Source organism: Camelus bactrianus, chromosome 14 (assembly GCF_048773025.1).
Source record: "Camelus bactrianus isolate YW-2024 breed Bactrian camel chromosome 14, ASM4877302v1, whole genome shotgun sequence".
NCBI classification, from domain to species: Eukaryota; Metazoa; Chordata; class Mammalia; order Artiodactyla; family Camelidae; genus Camelus; species Camelus bactrianus.
In genome coordinates, this window is record NC_133552.1 from 2,461,562 (window position 1) to 2,477,573 (window position 16,012).

At 53.3% G+C, this 16,012-nt stretch overlaps 2 protein-coding genes across 3 annotated transcripts in view; both read right to left on the minus strand.

Moving 5' to 3' along the window:
* MIPEP (mitochondrial intermediate peptidase) overlaps positions 1-1,487 on the minus strand; it is an 83,631-nt gene extending 82,144 nt beyond the window's left edge. The window contains exon 1 of the mRNA XM_074377929.1: positions 1,213-1,487. Coding sequence (XP_074234030.1) covers positions 1,213-1,362 — 150 coding nt within the window. The 5' untranslated portion in view covers positions 1,363-1,487. The remainder of the gene's footprint in view (positions 1-1,212) is intronic.
* A 3,779-nt stretch (positions 1,488-5,266) lies between these two features.
* Positions 5,267-15,513, minus strand: C1QTNF9 (C1q and TNF related 9). 2 transcript variants are annotated; one of them, XM_010951570.3, is made up of 4 exons: positions 14,969-15,513; positions 10,832-11,018; positions 7,826-7,888; positions 5,267-6,535 (listed from the first exon to the last, which is right to left on the minus strand). In XM_010951570.3, the coding sequence occupies exons 2-4, from the start codon at positions 10,995-10,997 to the stop codon at positions 5,763-5,765; spliced, it is 1,002 nt and encodes a 333-aa protein (XP_010949872.2). In that variant the 5' UTR covers positions 10,998-11,018; positions 14,969-15,513; the 3' UTR covers positions 5,267-5,762. The 2 variants fall into 2 exon arrangements, with proteins under 2 accessions (XP_010949872.2, XP_045370136.2); XM_045514180.2 differs by lacking the exons at positions 7,826-7,888; positions 10,832-11,018; positions 14,969-15,513 and adding an exon at positions 7,534-7,715.
* Positions 15,514-16,012: the final 499 nt, after the last annotated feature.

A 16,012-nucleotide genomic window follows, 5' to 3' on the forward strand; every position in this document is an offset into this window, starting at 1 on the left:
CAGAGCAGAAGCAGAACCAAAAATAATTTGATCTTTACATGGATTTGATTCAAGTACAGATTATTTATTTTCACTTCTCAGCATACCTCCCCAGGCTACTCTTGGGAATTCTAAATCTCAGCCTACCAGTTACGGTATTGCTTTAAAAAATTATATAAACCTTCGTCATTTTTTTTTATTAAAACCCCATTCACATATTTTAAAGTCTGATACCAGGACCTAAAACCATGACGTATAAAAGAAAATTAATAAAGCTAAATTAGTTACATTTCCTCCACCCACATCGGAGCTTGCCCCTCACATGGTTCTGCTCAGGACCTACAGGGAGTGCTTTCTCACGCCGATTATGTCAGTACCAACTTTGTTTACCCCTATAGAAGTTGGTGTAGCAGACTTCATTCAAAAATAATTTAAAAACAAAGAAATTTGGGGGTTAAATAAGAAAAACTCACATTCAGGCTCACTGTAACCACATCCCAGACTCATCTTTACAAGAAAGGCAGTAGTAGAAACAACGGGGGGAAAAAACAAAAACAAAAGTAACAACGTGAAGCGGGCAAATGCACAAATGCAAAGTAAACAGGCATCAGCTAAGTCCCTCTCCAGCCTGCCCTCCTTTCACCCTTAATTCCCTCACTGCATAAAGAACGAGTGCCCGCCGAATGCCGGCCACAGAGCGGGGCGTGGGAACCCCGAATAACTAGGAACACAATTCGGTGACTTCCTGCGGGAAAAGTCCGCGTGAGAGGCCTTAGGGGACACGACTCTCCACGAGTTTTGTGTTTTAAGAAAAGAAAAAGTCCAAAGCTTTGACAAATATTAATGACGGCGCATCAGCGGAAGGAGTAATTACACTAATTACACGAGCGGGTCCTAGCGAATAGACACTGGCTACTGCAGGTGAGCTCACGGGGCGGCCCCCGCCTCACCTGAGCCGGGGGGAGCAGGAACCGCGGCGGGAGTGGGAGTGGGGGCGGGGGGAGGAGTAGGGGGAAGGGTGGGGACAGGGAGAGAGCCGCTCAGGCCCGCAGGATCCCGGGCTCTCGCTGAAGCGGCCGCCAGACCCGCACCGGGGCCGCCCCGCCCCCCTGCACCAGCCCCTCGGAGGAGTGGTCCGCAAGGTCACCCTGGGGCAGAAGACACCTCCGTCCGCTGCGAGGCGGGCTCGCCGTCCGGCCCCTCCAGACCCCGAGGACCCCGCGGGCCGCTCACCCCGCGCTCGCCGAACAGGTCCAGCTGGCGTCCCTGGGGCTGCACATTGAAGGCGGCGCCCACCGGGGACCAAGTGGTGCTGACCCGCCGAACCCGGAGCCCGGCCCGGAGCCCGGCCCGGAGGCCCCCCAGCCGTCGGGCGCACAGCATCGCGCCCCGCAGCAGCGCCCCGGCGCCGCGAGTCCCGCGAACCGCCCCGCAGCCTCGCCAGAGCGCGCGCCGCGTTTCCACGGCAGCCGCCCTCGCGCCACGTGACCTCGCGCTTCCGGGAAGAGGTCGAGGTCGCAGGGCGAGCGCTCGTCGGCGTCCCCGGGGCAAGAGCGTCGTCCCCGCCTTCCGGAGCCGCCGCTTGCAGCGCCCCCGGGGGCCTGGAGGAGGAACCGCAGGGTCGCCCCACCCTCCCACGTGGCCTAAGCCTCCGGGAACACTGCGCGGCGGGCGCCCGGCTTCCTCGCACACCTGGCCCGGACGCGCCACCCCCGTCGGTCTCCGCCCCAGGGCTTGCGGTACCTGTGCGCTGCGACTGCACGTCCCAGCCTGGCGGCCAAAACTGTCGGTGAACCTGCATCCATTGACTGTAAACGCGTAGTGATGGATGATATAATCGACAACGCAGTTCCTGGGATGGGGGGATTCCATCAAACCGACGGGGTGAGGGGTGGAACCTGGGGCGGGAGGGCAGAGGAGGTGAGAGTAAGCCATGGGGGGAGGGGTGCGGACTGCGCCCTCCCGGTGTCCGCCCGACGTCCACCCGGATCGAAGGATCACCTGGGACGGCCCTAGAGAGTGACCCTACGGGAGGGCAGCCCGAGGCTGGGGTGGAGCGGGAGGGAGCCTGCTGCTGCGGCCTCGCCTCGGCCTCTTGCGGGAACCGGACACCCCGGCACCCAGCCGGTAAGCACGGAAAACCCGGGGCAGTGAGGACTGTGCTAAGGACGCTTCTGTGCCCTGGACCCCGGGGTGTGACCTGTGCCAAGGCCCAGCACCCGAGAGAACCTTTTATCTCACCCGCATGTTGGGGCCTGGGGTGGAGTCCACTTCTGTTGACATCGGTTAGTGAGCAGCCCTGGGAGCCTTCCCCAGAGAGCCAGGAGCGAGGGCCAAGTGGTGCGGGCTTCTGACCCTGCCCTGTCCATCCCCACAACAGTTGGGTGTTCAGTGGAGTGTGTTCTCAGTTTAGCCTGGTCGAGAGAAAGAGCCCAAGTGATAAAAATGATAAATAATTATAAACGTAGTTAAGGTAATTCCCATGGTGCACCTACACAATTCTCTACAAAGTGATTTCACTTTCTACTGATTTTATTCATCAAAGATTTCAAATTACTTAAAATCCCTAAAGTCCTAACTCCCTGGTGATTGACACCACATTGTCTGTAGCTGGTTGGTCCTGGGGGAGGCCACCCTACTTGGCAGGCTTGTACCACAGGCCCTTACACAGATGTTGGATGTGTCATGTAAAGAAATTAATATTGCTTGACAAAAATGCTGATTTTTGTCACACTTTTTAAGAGGAGTCTCAAATCTGAGAGTCTCTCTTTAGCCCAAAATGGTTTTTACATAAAGGTACCTAATCATTTTTACTGCCAACCTTGAAGCCTATAAACACCCTGAAGGAATGATGAATGCTGAGTTAACCAGGTGTCTTGTGTCTCAGAGCCGGGCTAGTTAAAGCTGCAGACCCGATTCCCAGACAACCCGTGGGAGATCGTCGCACGCCACCCCCTGCACCTCTGCCAGTCAGCTTTGTCCTTTCCAAGCACTTTAAAACACATTTTACATCTTATCTTCTATATTCACCCCACAAAAAAAGAATTTTATAAAAGTTTGAATCCTATGTCTGGTCATAAATTGTACTTTTCCCCATAAAAACCTATGAAACCACACCTGTGAGGTTGTGATCCTAAGTAGACGAGGGTTAGCACAGGCGTTTCTCTTTTTCATAACAAAGCCAGGCTCTGCACTGAGGAAAAGCAGCTTGGCTAATTACAATTCAAAAAAGCCAAAGAATAAAAACACAAATTTCTTCTGCAGAGCACAGGGAACTATATTCTATCTCTATATTCTATCTCTAGTCACCTATAATGAAAACATATGAAAACGAATGTATGTGTGGATATGGATTTCTGAGATGGGGTGCTGTACACCAGAAATTGACACATTGTAACTGACTGTACTTCAATAAATAAAAGTAAAGTATACAGGAGCAAAAAAAGCCAAGGGTAAGGACACTCTGGCTCAATAAATAAACTGATCAGTCTGTTGCTGGCCAAAGTCGGGCACCAAGGCAAGCTTGGGACCTGGGGAGGCTCATTTGCTTCACCCCAGCCCTGGCTCTAGTCTAGAAGAAACATTAATTAAGGAAGGCCAATCAAACACCTGTAAACAAATTATTTATGTATATTTCCATGCAAATAAAAACTACAATGAAGTACCACCTCACGCCGGTCAGAATGACCATCATTAAAAAGTCTGCAATAACAAATGCTGGGGACGGTGTGGAGAAAAGGGAACCCCCCCGATACTGCCAGTGGGGATGTAAACTGGTGCCGCCAACTGCATCTCATTGGCTCTAACTGGTTGGGGCACCATCTTGAAGTAGTCACCGTGGACAGGAGATACTATTCTGATTTGCTAGGACTGAACCCCGTATGCACCCCAGCCTGTAGCGTCTACACTACCTGAAAGACTGGGCCTGAGAGTGGACATTGGGACACTTTCACTGGAAGAAAGGGAAGTGAATGGTACCTGTCTGAACAAGAAAGTTCCCTCCAGTGTGGCCTGAGGGGTCGCATCCCTTTCACCCACCTCTTAGCATCTGTATCCCGCCTTGTGCTGCCGACTGGAACTCTGGTCTCTGTGCTCTGCCACTTTTTCTCTGGCGTAACTCACTTAAAAAAGATTTGGAAGGTAAACAGCACAAGAAATCAAATGGAATTTGCCCTGCTGGGTTTGGGCTTGTTTGGAACCCGGGATCCTTTGTTTTTCCTTCCTGTTGCTCCCTCTTGGATTGGGACCGTCTGTCCCGTGCTCATCCCACCATCGTACTTGGAAGCAGACAACTTCTTGTCTGGCTCCACAAGCTCACAGCTGGAGGAGAATGTTCCCCCTGGATGATTCGCACAGTAGGTCTCACCTGTAACTGACCTGAATGATCCAGATGATGGGGTTGATGATATTCGGGTGAGATTTTTGGACTTAGAGTTGATGCTGAAATTAAGACTTTTGGGGATCTCAAGATGGCGGAATGTATTTTGCATGGGGGAAGGACATGAATTTGGGGAACCAGAAGGCAGACTGTTGTGAGTTAAATTGTGTCTCCCAAAAGGATAGGTGAATTCCTCACCTGTAGTATCTGTGAATGAGACCTTGTTTGGAAATAGTCTTTGGAGATGTCGCCAGGTTAAGATGAGGACATACTGGATTAGGGTGGGCCCCAATCCCATTGACTGGTGTCCTTAAGAGGAGGGAAGCCTCTACACTGGTAGAACAGGGAGGCTGGCCACCTGAAGAGGCAGAGCCTGGAGTGATGCTGCCACAAGCCAAGGATGCTCGGGACTCCCCGAAGGAGGAAGCAGCAAGGAAGGGTCCTGCCCTCAAGGCTTTGGAGGGAGCACGGCCCTGCTGACCCCTTGATTTTTGACTTCTAACCTCCACAACTGTGACACAATACATTTCTGTTGTTTCAAGTGTCCCCATAAGCCTCCCCTGCCCTGTTTTTCGTGCAATCATCCCATAGTATCTGTGGGGGATTAGTCCCAGGATCCCCCCACGGATACCAAAATCCATGGATGCTCTAGTCTGTTATGCACAATGGTGTATTATTTGCATATGACCTGCATACATCCTCCATATGTTTAAAATCGTCTCTAGATTACTCATAATACCTAATGCAATGTCAGTGCTATGTGAATAGTTTCCAGGTTGGCAAATTCAAGTTTTGCTTTTTGGAAATTTCTGAATTTTTTTTACAAATATTTTCCACCCGTGATTGGTTGAATGTGTGGATAAGGAACTGTGGCTTCAGAGGGCTGACTGTCCCAGGAAACTAACAGAGTCAAGTCTGGCAAACAGTTTATTAAATAACTGAGTTGAGTTGAATGGCGATTAAAACCCAAGGCAGACAACGGGCAGAGGATCCCACAGCTTCCTGGGATGTGTCACTGCCACCAGCCTGAAACTTCTCAGTCGGTGATGAGGAATACGCTTCCTTTTCTTCCCCTGTAATACCCTCCGGAGTTCAGCTGAGACAGAAATCATCCCACAGCTCCTTCGAGCACCAAAGTGATATTAAAACACTCCTTCCACCGGGATGTGCAAAGGATTCTTCAAAGAACGGGAATGAGGAAAAATATTAAATGAATTGTAATAGACAGGACAGGAGTTTTTAAATTTGCTCTGGGAATGATAGCGAGTTACGTAGGATCAGTTTTAGGGGTAACTTTCCAGCTTTCACCTTTTCATGGTTAGGACAGTAGTGATACAGTTAATGTAGTAAGATCATCAAACAACTGGTCGGGGGGCTGGGGAGGCAGATTGCCATCCGCTCCCGGTCACGAGCTGCTGAACAGGAGGAACCCTGTGAAGGTTGTGTCATCATCCTCGTCCGCGAACAGGCCGTTGAACCTCTCCCCGCCCGTCACCTGCAGCCACACCTCGTCCCCAAGCTTCAGCTGCAGGACGAGGCCGCCGGACGCCTGGTCCTCAGAGCTCATGTACCCGTCCTTGGTGTGCAGCATTTTTACCCCGTTTTTGACCAGGGACACCTGGACGTTCCTGGAGAAGACTGTGACGTGGTAGGTGAAGTAATAGGCCCCGGCGATGTGGCAGGTGAATTTCCCCGTGGCCACGTCGTAGTGGTTGAACTCATTGTACAGGATCCTGTCGAATCTGATGGGGACACCGGACGGCGGGAACTTGCTCAGTACCGTGAGCCCCACGGTGAAGGCGCTTTTGGGCAGGACTGGAGTCTCACCAATTTTCCCTTTTTCTCCTCGGTCCCCTTTCCAGCCTCTCACTCCCCGGACCCCTGGCTCACCCTGGGGCCCCAGGGGTCCAGGGTCTCCCTTGGGACCAGGCTTGCCCACGGGGCCCATGGGGCCAGGTAAGCCCGCTGGGCCCGAAGGCCCAGTGCTGCCCTTTGGCCCGTCTGGACCAAGGGGCCCCACATCACCCTTCTCCCCCTTCTGCCCTGGGGGGCCCGCGTCTCCTCTGAGGCCTTTCTCTCCCACGGGGCCCACGAGTCCCTTTGGCCCGTGTTTTCCTGGGGGTCCTCTGGCGCCCTGATCGCCTTTCATGCCCTTTGCTTCAACGTTTCCATGTGCCCCTAAGTAAGACAAGAAAGAACAGAGGAAGGGATGCTGTGTGAAAGCAACCTTGTTTTTCCTGTTTTCAAGCCTACAAACGAGATAAAGCCACGCGCAGGTTCAGCATGAGCGCAGGGTTGGAAAGTTGACTCCTAACTTGCACACAAACCATGCTTGGACTCGGATCCCCTCAGTCGGCATTGGGACTCACGTGAGAAATGACAGATCCTGGCGTCTGAGTCTGACCGCCAGTGGTGCCCGTCCTGAAAGGACACATCTTTGGAGGAGGGGACGGCAGAATGACTCGGGAGCTTCAGTACCTGCAGCGCAGCCCTAAGGATGCGGTGGCCCCTGAGAAGCTCCTCCCGGAACTGAACACAGACTCCCAGACTCGGATGGTGCACCTCGCTCGCTACCGGCCACCAGCCCGTCCATCGTGCCAGCGCATTGCCCCGTCCTGCTTCTGCGTGTCCCCCAGGGCCTCCCACCCCCCGCGCCCCGACGGGAGAGCCGCGGCGACGAGCCCGGACCCGGGAGGGAGGCGCCGGGACCCAGCCCTGTCTCCACCGCTCACGCACACGCACACGCCCACCTAAACCGTCTCCTCCCCATGAAGCTAGGGTGATGAACTGCCTCCTTTAGAGGCTGTGGTAGTGAGTGAGTCAGTACGCGGAAGGCACTTAGCACAACCTGGCACGCGTGAACATTATCCGTCTTTGCCACGACGACCATGCTCCCTCCCCACCAGTGACAACGGCCAGCGTCCTCCCTGCCCTCCAGTGCCAGCTCAAGGGCCACCTTCTCCTGCAAGGCTGGGTCAGGGCCCAGTGGCCCCCTCGGGGCCCAGCGGCTAAATCAGGCTTCAGTAAACCATGGTGCACAGGCCACATCCTGCCTCCACCTATTTTTGTATGGCCTGCAAGCTAAGAATGGTTTACATTTTTAAGCAGTCACAAAGAATGTCCCACCATCGGTGACAATTATATAAAACTCAGGCTTCACTGGAACACAGCCCCACCTCCTAACGCATTGTCCACGCGGCTTTTCCTACGACGGCAGAGCTGAGTAGTTGTGACTGAGACCGAGTGGCCCACAAAGCTGAAAATATTTACTGTCTGGCCCTTCACGGAAAGTCTGCCCATCTCTGCACCGAATCCGGAGCAGCTGCAGAGCAAACACTGGGTGGCCTTCATCACTGGGTCATCCTCAGAACCTCGTAAGGGACTGGACCTTGGTAAACACGTAATAATCTTCATGAACACACTGACAGCTCAGAGGAGAGTGCAGCAGAGTGGAGAGCCATCTCTGACCTGGTTCCCCTTTCTCTCCGGCCATCCCGTCCTTCCCTGGACCACCTGGATGTCCTGGTTCGCCTGGTGGAAGGTGGGAAAACAGGAGAGAGTTAAAACTGCATTGTTTAATGAACAAAAAACAAACAAACAAAAATTCCAGTTTCAGTTTCCCATGGGTCCCAGTGACAGAGGGTGGGGAGTCTGGGGAGCCCCAGCTGGACTTGCATGCAGGTGGGGACAGGTGGGGGCAGGTGGGGACAGGTGGGGACAGGTGGGGGCAGGTGGGGACAGGTGGGGGCAGGTGGGGCAGGTGGGGGCAGGTGGGGGCAGGTGGGGGCAGGTGGGGGCGGGCAGCAGGCGCTGAGAGTGCAGAGAAGCGGGTTGTAAAGCGGGCCGGTGGGCGCTCCAAGCACCCAGCTCCAGGAAGGCAGGCCGAGAAGAGGGTGTGCGCATCGTCACGACTGCGTGTTTCTCGTGTGACGGGGGCTCGGGAGTGACTGAGCGTGGGGACGCGGGGCAGCTTCCTCACCTCTCCTTTCTGCCACTCTGTGGGGAGCAGAGTGGGAGGCCTACTAGCCTCCTGTGAATGTACACATGACCTTGGTTACAAGACGCTATTTGGGATGGAAGGGTGGGTTCCGGAAGGATCTCTCTGGCTCCCGAGGGTGGTGGTCAAGGTGTCTGTGACCCACTGGACACCAGGCCGTGAAGTTTTGCTGACTACACAGGGGTCCTGATGCTCAGAACAGGCTGCCCCGGGCACCAGCTTCCCGTGTTATGTCCTCAGGACAGAAATGGCTCCAGGCGAGGTGACAGAGCTCAGGAGGCCACAGTTCACCTGGGCCCTGGTGGCCACCAAACAGCAGGCCGTGAACGTCAGCCCCGCCGACGGGCGGCTGCCAGGGACGGGGGGGACGCAGCCCTTTCCAGGTCCTGGCACAGTGCTGACTGCAGGCGGGGCGGGAGCCCGAGGCCCCGGGGCCCTGGGGTCGCTGACCCCTCGTGCTCCCTCTCGCTCCAGCCACCACTGCTCCCGAAGGATGTGTCTCCCTCTCCTTCCTTCTTTCAGTCTCCCTGCTTAGTTCTCCCAGCTCTGCCCGCCTCTGAACGTGGCCTCCAGACTCTCCTGATTACACACTTCCAGGGACAAAGAGTGAACATGTCCCCTAATTAGAACGCATAAGTCACCTTCAGGCACTGTTCTAAACACGTGTTCGTCATAAACCATGCACACAAAACATCTGAAAACAAAGAAGTTAATTTTGAGCGTGGGAAATGCAATTGAATATCTTTCTAAGAAACATGTATGTTGTGTGTAACGTATAGATAACGTATGTGCTCCAAGAAAATTCATACAACTCGAGCGGGTAGCCACTACGGAGGAGCAGGGCAGACTCAGTAGGGGAGAAGTAGAGAAATTTGGTGTTGGATATATGAGCGTTTGTCTTCTTTATTTCTCTCTCTATCCATTTATCTATCATCTTTTGTGTGTATAAAATATTTAATAATTTTTTTTTAATTAAAATCCCCCCAAATGGGGGGGGGAGGGTACAGCTCAGTGGGAGAGCGTGTGCTTAGCATGTATGAGGTCCTGGGTTGAATCCCCAGCACATCCTGTAACATAAATAAGCAAATAAACCGAATCCCCCTCCAGAAGACCCAAGGACTATCAAAAGAGGCTTCTGAGTATTTATCATCAGGTTTGGTGAAGCTTTTATACAGCGTGACCGTCGCCGAGAAGAAAATGACACTGTGTTCAGGCTCCGCACGAGCCCTGAAACGCCCAACTGTGGTGCTTCTTTGAGCCCTGACCCCCACGGCGCATCGGCAGTCAGGACAAGGGCATTTCAGTGAATACAAGTGCAAATTCGCCTGCCCACAGCTGTAGTAATTTCTAGGTTGGGCAGGAACACCTTGAGAGTCTGTCCTTCATCCTTGTTTTCCCTCCTAACGCGCGTTCTGCTCTCATACGGTTGTTTACTGCTGGCGTCCAATCTGCCCGCAGCTCTCAGGTTTTTGCAGGAGGATTTTAGGCACCCATCTGTGATAGTTCAACAGCAAATCTGAAAACCCCCTGGTCCAGGCACACCTTTTGCAAAACACTATTCCTGAAGGTCAGCTAACGTGGTGGGGTTCCGGCCAGCCTGCTCGCGCTGCAGGCTCCCACTCCCCCACGGCACACGTGTCCGTCTCCAGGTGGACCCAATGAAGCCATTCACACCAATTCGCACAGTAAACATCTTCAAAGCTCAATTTTGTTCCTCTTTTAAAATTTATCTTTTAAAAATGTCAATAGAAGTTTTGAGATTTGCTTCCTGCACCCAGAGAGGTCACTGTTTATGCTTAGGTGTGTGACCCTATGGTCAGACCGGGGCTCAAGAACCCCATTCAAAACTAAGCTGCCAGTTGTTATTATGGAAACCACTCCCACATCCTGGCTTTTGCAACTGTCCTTCCCAGCAATGGATTCAGTCCCCGAGTCCCCAGACCCCGGGGCGGGTCCTGGCACGTGACTCAGGCACCTGAGTAGTGGCTGTGTGGCTCCAGGTCACCTCTCAGTCTCTGATTTCCATGCCACCTGCCTCATGGCGAGACCTCATCGCTCTGGGGGCGCTCTGCCAAAGACCCAGCCATCGGACGTCTTTCCAGACCTCAGTGCCAAAGGTCCCTCGTACCTGATGCCTGAGGCAGAAAGATCTATGACATCACATGCTCCTGAAAACAACCCAGTAATATTGGAAATGATGCTGGGCAAACAGGTAGCCCCACTGAATGGCAAAGCCCATGGGGATGGGGGTCCTGATGGCTCGTGCTGCACTGGACCCCACGCCCAGCCTGCATCTGGCTGGAGCAGGCTCTCTGTAGTGTTTTCTGGGCAATGGAGGGAGGGAGGGAGGGAGGGAGGGAGAGAGGTAAGCAGACAGGCACTGAGCACACAGGCGATGGGTGGATGAAGGAATGAATGAATGAGGTAAAAGGAAGGCAGATGAACCAAGGGCAGGTGTAGGTGCAGGTCATGGGTACCTGAATCCCCCTTGTCACCCTTCGCTCCATCTCGTCCATCCCTTCCAGGCAATCCATTGTGACCAGGGTTCCCTGGGACGCCAGGGTGGCCCTGCCGGCAGGTGTCCTGTGAGTTCCCAACCCCTGCCCAGACTCCGGAGACAAGCAGGAGGCACCAGATCCTCATAGTTCAGACAGTAGAGCGGGACTGAAAGAGGGAAACACAGACACAGGGAGAAACTTCCATCGCCAGGACCTCGGACACAGCTTCTGCTCTCTGTGGAGGAACCTGGACCCCCCCACCCTGGCTGGACCTGGACAGAAGGGTCAGGGTGAGTCAGGGTGGGAGCTGGTAGCAGACCCAGCTGCTTATAATCGAAGGACGTTGTCCTTGGAAGGACTCCTGTGACTGGGGCAACTCTTGTTGGTGAGTCAGTGATCGAGGAGAGAGCTCACTTCCAAGTCAGGAAACCCCCACTGACCATGTCACTTTGGGCAAATATCCTTCAGCTGACCTTGTCACTTTGGGCAGACCACTTTTTGGAGCCAGAGAAGAGATGAATGCTTACCTCACGGGGCTGCTATAAAAACCAAATTGGATCACAGTGTGCATGAAAGCACGTTTTAAATAGTAAGGCAAACGTAGAATTAGCGTTTGATCCAGCAACCCCACTGCTGGGTATACACGCGAAAGAACTGAGAGCAGGGATTCCTGCAGGTGTTTCTACACCACGTCCATGGCAGCATGACCCACAGTCGCCAAAAGGCGGAGAGCGCCCACGTGTCCACTGACACGAGTGGGTAAACAAATGTGGTCCGTCCACACAATGGGTAAGATTCAGCCTTAAAAAAGAAGGAAATTCGGACACCTGCTACAACATAGATGAAACTTAGTGAGCTAAGCCACTCACAAAAGGACAAATAGTGTATAATTTCACTTATATGAGGTTCACAGAGAAAAGTTCAGAGACAGAAAGCAGAAAGGTCGGTTCCAGAGCACCGCAGTGAGGTGAACCTCACAAAGGTGGAGCCACACAGACTTCTTGGGCTCCTGTGTGCAGAGAAGCTACGTTCACAGTACACTATACTCTGCTCATGCGCGCTAGCATCGTGTTTAAAAGCAGTGTTCATACATTAATTTAAAAATTTTATGCTAAAAACCGCTGACCATCATCTGAGCCTTCAGCGGGTTGCAGGAGTAACATCAAAGGCCACTGCTCACAGGTCACCGTCGCAAAAGTCCTAGTAATGACAATGCTTGAAATATTACTAGAATTATAGAAATGAGACACAGAGACATGACGTGAGACAATGTTCGATGCAGGGTGGCCACAAACCTGTAATTCGTGAAAAAAATGCGCTCTCAATGCAGAGCAATAAAGCCATGGCTGCCTGTGTGCATTGTAACACGAACTGGAAGCAAACATGCCGGAGGAACGTGGTGGTTTCACAACGGTGGGGTTACGGCTAGGGAGCTTTTCTTTTTTAAAAATGCTTTTTTACAGCGTCTATAAAAATATTTCCGAATGTAAGTATTTTAAAAAACCAGCTAGACTGTCGTCCACAGGCTTACAGCGCCGTCTTATGGAGCCTCTACGCGCCTCAGGGTCCAATTTGATGACAGTAAAAGTATTTTTCAAAAAAGAAATGCAGGTGTTTCCTTTTGAAGTCACAAACTTACGCCATTTCAGGAAACGGTGCTGAGTTTTCTTAGAGCCAAATTCCATAAATAATCTCCACCTTCCTCTTGTGTTTAACTCAGAAGTGACCGGTGGTGAAGTCTAGATTGCCCAGACCACCCTCTGGAGGGGTGCACGTTGTTCCTTCTTAATTTTCTCACAAAGTGCGTTACACTTATCCCAGTAATAAAACAGATCAGGAGATCAGAAAGGTGTCAAGTTGGGATCAACTCCAGTTTGCTCTCCGGCCGGAGAAGACCTAAGATAAAAGCAGACCTCCACCTGATTCCTTCCTGGGCTCTGAACACACTGTGCTGGAAGTCAGCGATGGGAGGAGCCGAGCAGCATCTCTAAAGAAAATGGTCCTGGGAGACGGGCACGAGGCTTTGCACGAGGATTACAGTAGACGTTAGATTAATGTGCTATTTGTCAAAACAAAAATCGACAAAGCCTGGGGCTGGCTCCTCAGTTTCTGGGGTCCAACCGCAGTTCACAGGCTCATCGTTTAGCTCCTGTTCCTGCAGGATGCACCAGGGCTAGGCCCCCGGCCGTCTCGCATCTTTCCCTCCTTCCTGTCCTCTCCCCCGGACCACTGCCCTCCCGCCAGTTCCCCGCACCGCACCCGGACCAACCACAGCCATAACTTGTGAGACACCAACCTAGGTGACAGCTGGCTGCTGTCTCCAGCTGCATCTTCCTACTTTATTTTCAGCACATCTCCAACAGTTGTTGAGTGGCTGAATACATACATACACACATTACACACATGAAATCCTGCGGGGGGGCTGGGTATTAACCCTTCTCGATGCTTCGGGTGAGGGCTGCCAGTCTCTCCAACGTCCCGTCTCACCTTCCTCGACAGTAATGGAAACTTTCTCTGGCCCGTGGCCGCCCACGACAGACTCACTTTTCCAGCCCCCCCAGCAGCGCAGACATGACCCCGACACTAGACTGTAGCCAAGGACACGTGCAACTTTTGGACCGTGACCTAGCAGGCAGGGTGTGCCCTCCCTGGTGACTGAGTCTTCTCGGGCCCCACGAAGGCAGGCAGCACTCTGGGGACAGAGAAGTCCTGGTCCCCAGTGACGGCACAGCCCAGGTCTGCCCTTTACCGTTCCTGACGTCAGAGAGAAACATACGGACTGCTCCCTTGCCCAAGCCTGTTACTCGGGGTCTCTTCCACGCAGGGAAGCCTGTGTCCTGACTAACGCAGGGCTTCTGCTGTCCAAGGCGTGGGGACTCCTCTGAAGGGAGGAAGGTCTGAGTCTGCGGCCACTTCACCCAGCAGGCGGAGTCGCGGCGGACTCACTGGTGTAAACCCCCCTTGGTGCTGCGTTAACAGCCCGACCGCGGGCACCACTTGGCCCCATCCAGTCGGTGTCAACACAGAGAGGACAGACTCGGTCCTTCTGCTGAATGAGGGGCTCGTGGTGGGGGAGCGAGGGGCCCTGGGAGGCCGCTGTGACCTCATAAACTGACAAACGGAGACGTCTGGGGACAAGGAGGCAAGCTGCTAATGGCTTTGGAATGACTTTTTCAGACGCAAATAAAATAGGCTGTGACTTAGTTTACATCTTACTTCTGTGTCGTTTCTCCTATGCGCCCCACCCCCCCGCCCTGTCTTCTCCTTGACTACTGACTTTCTTGGTAAAAAGTTACTCAGTGTCCCTCCTGAGTAATTTCCTCCAAGGACACGATGTCCCTAATTCGCAGCCAAGGTTGACTTTAAGTTTCCGCTCTTCAAGATTCTTACTTCCCTAAATATGAAGATTAAAAAAGACCTGCCAGAACCCAGCTGAGCAATTTTTACTGGGTCTCCAAACCTCTAGCCTCTAGAGGTTGCATAAAATGCAAGGGATGTGTGAATCCTGGCATCCTTCCTGGACGTGGCAGTCCAAGAATCGAAATCTCTAAACTGCCTTCATTGAATACATTATCGTCCACATGCTCCAGACTTTGCACATACTACGTATTTCTTCTTCAACATACGTTGAAGACCTTGTTTTCAAACTACACCGAGCAGGTAGATCTCAGTGGCAGAGCGTGTGCTTAGCAGGCACGAGGTCCCGGGTTCCACCACCAGTACCTCTGTTAACACAAGTAAATAAATAAATTGACCTAGTCATCTCCCCGCAACCAAAATAAAAATTAAAAAGTAAAAAAAAATAAATAAATAAAGGACACTGGGTAAGTTAGTATTGCCATAAATATAAAAATGTGCACATTAAAATTTGTGCCAAATAATCCATGAGCTTCTCTAGAAAGCTCTCCAGAAAGGTCTGCTAAATTGACTCATTCTGTGGTTTCCTCCGTTTCCGGCCAGCTGGCAGAGTTCTGGCAGAAGAACTTCAACACCTGCTTACATGGCCTACTTTGCAAATAATTAGGCAGGTTTATCACACCCCACTAACATAAGAGCTGATTTAGGATTCTGAGGCCCTAAATCAAATTTAAAGAAATTGCTTCTCCATGCACTTACCTGAACCCCAGGGCGGCAGGCGGCACCCAGGTGCGATGCAAACCAGAAGCCAGGAACAAACCAAATGAAATCACGCCTTCCTGCCGTGCAATTCCCAAGTGGCTGTCTCTGCAGAACAGCAGGAAGGGGAGGGAACAAGGAAGGGACAAGACGTCTCGGAAGAACTTAAAACACTGAGGCAGCCCTCGAGCCAGGGAGCGGCTTCCAGCGGCGCCACTGGGTCCCGCACACCGAGCTCCCTCTTAACGTCCTTTCTGATGGAGCGAGGGCCCTGCTGGCTTCCAGGTGCATCTGGAGGGCGGCGGCCCCGCGGCAGGTGTCTTCCCTTAAAGTGCTGTGTGCCTTCGTTCCTCTCCGTGGCCCCCGAGCCGACCTTGGGCCACTTATGAGCCAACAGGACCCAACGGAAGACGACGCTGCCCGGCCTCGTGGGATTCCTGGACCCTCAGAACTGCTGTCCCTTAGGTGGACCTCTGCGGCTCCTTAGGGACAGCCTTCATGTACCTAAGAGAACACGCCTGTTCTCCTCCCAGACACACAAACACACACACACACACACACACACACACACACACACACACACACACCCGTGTCCTGCACTAAGAAAAACACGGCGAAACTGTCTCCTCGGTCCCAGGTGACCACGCCTGCCCCTTCCCGTCAGGGCCCACGAAGGCTGGTCTCTAATGTGCAGGCAGCAGCGGGGGAACGGGGGATCTGAGGGCTGAGCCAGGCCACAGAGGCCCCACGGGGAGTGGGTGCAGGGCAGGCACGCCACCCTCACTGTGCCTCAGTTTCCCCCTCTGGACAGCAGGCAAACCAACACCAGCGTCGCAGGCCACCGGCAGGCCTCCCCTCCTGACCCCTAGCCCTGCTTGGACACCCGGGTCCTTTCTGAGGGGTGGGCATGTCGGCAGCGGGGGGCCCAGAGGAAGCTCTCCTCTCCCCTTCCTATTCCTGTCTCCCCCCCCCCCCCCCCGGGCTGGGGTCCCCGGGCCTCCTCTCCCCCAGCTGCCCACCCTCACTCAGCCCTCCCAGGGCGTA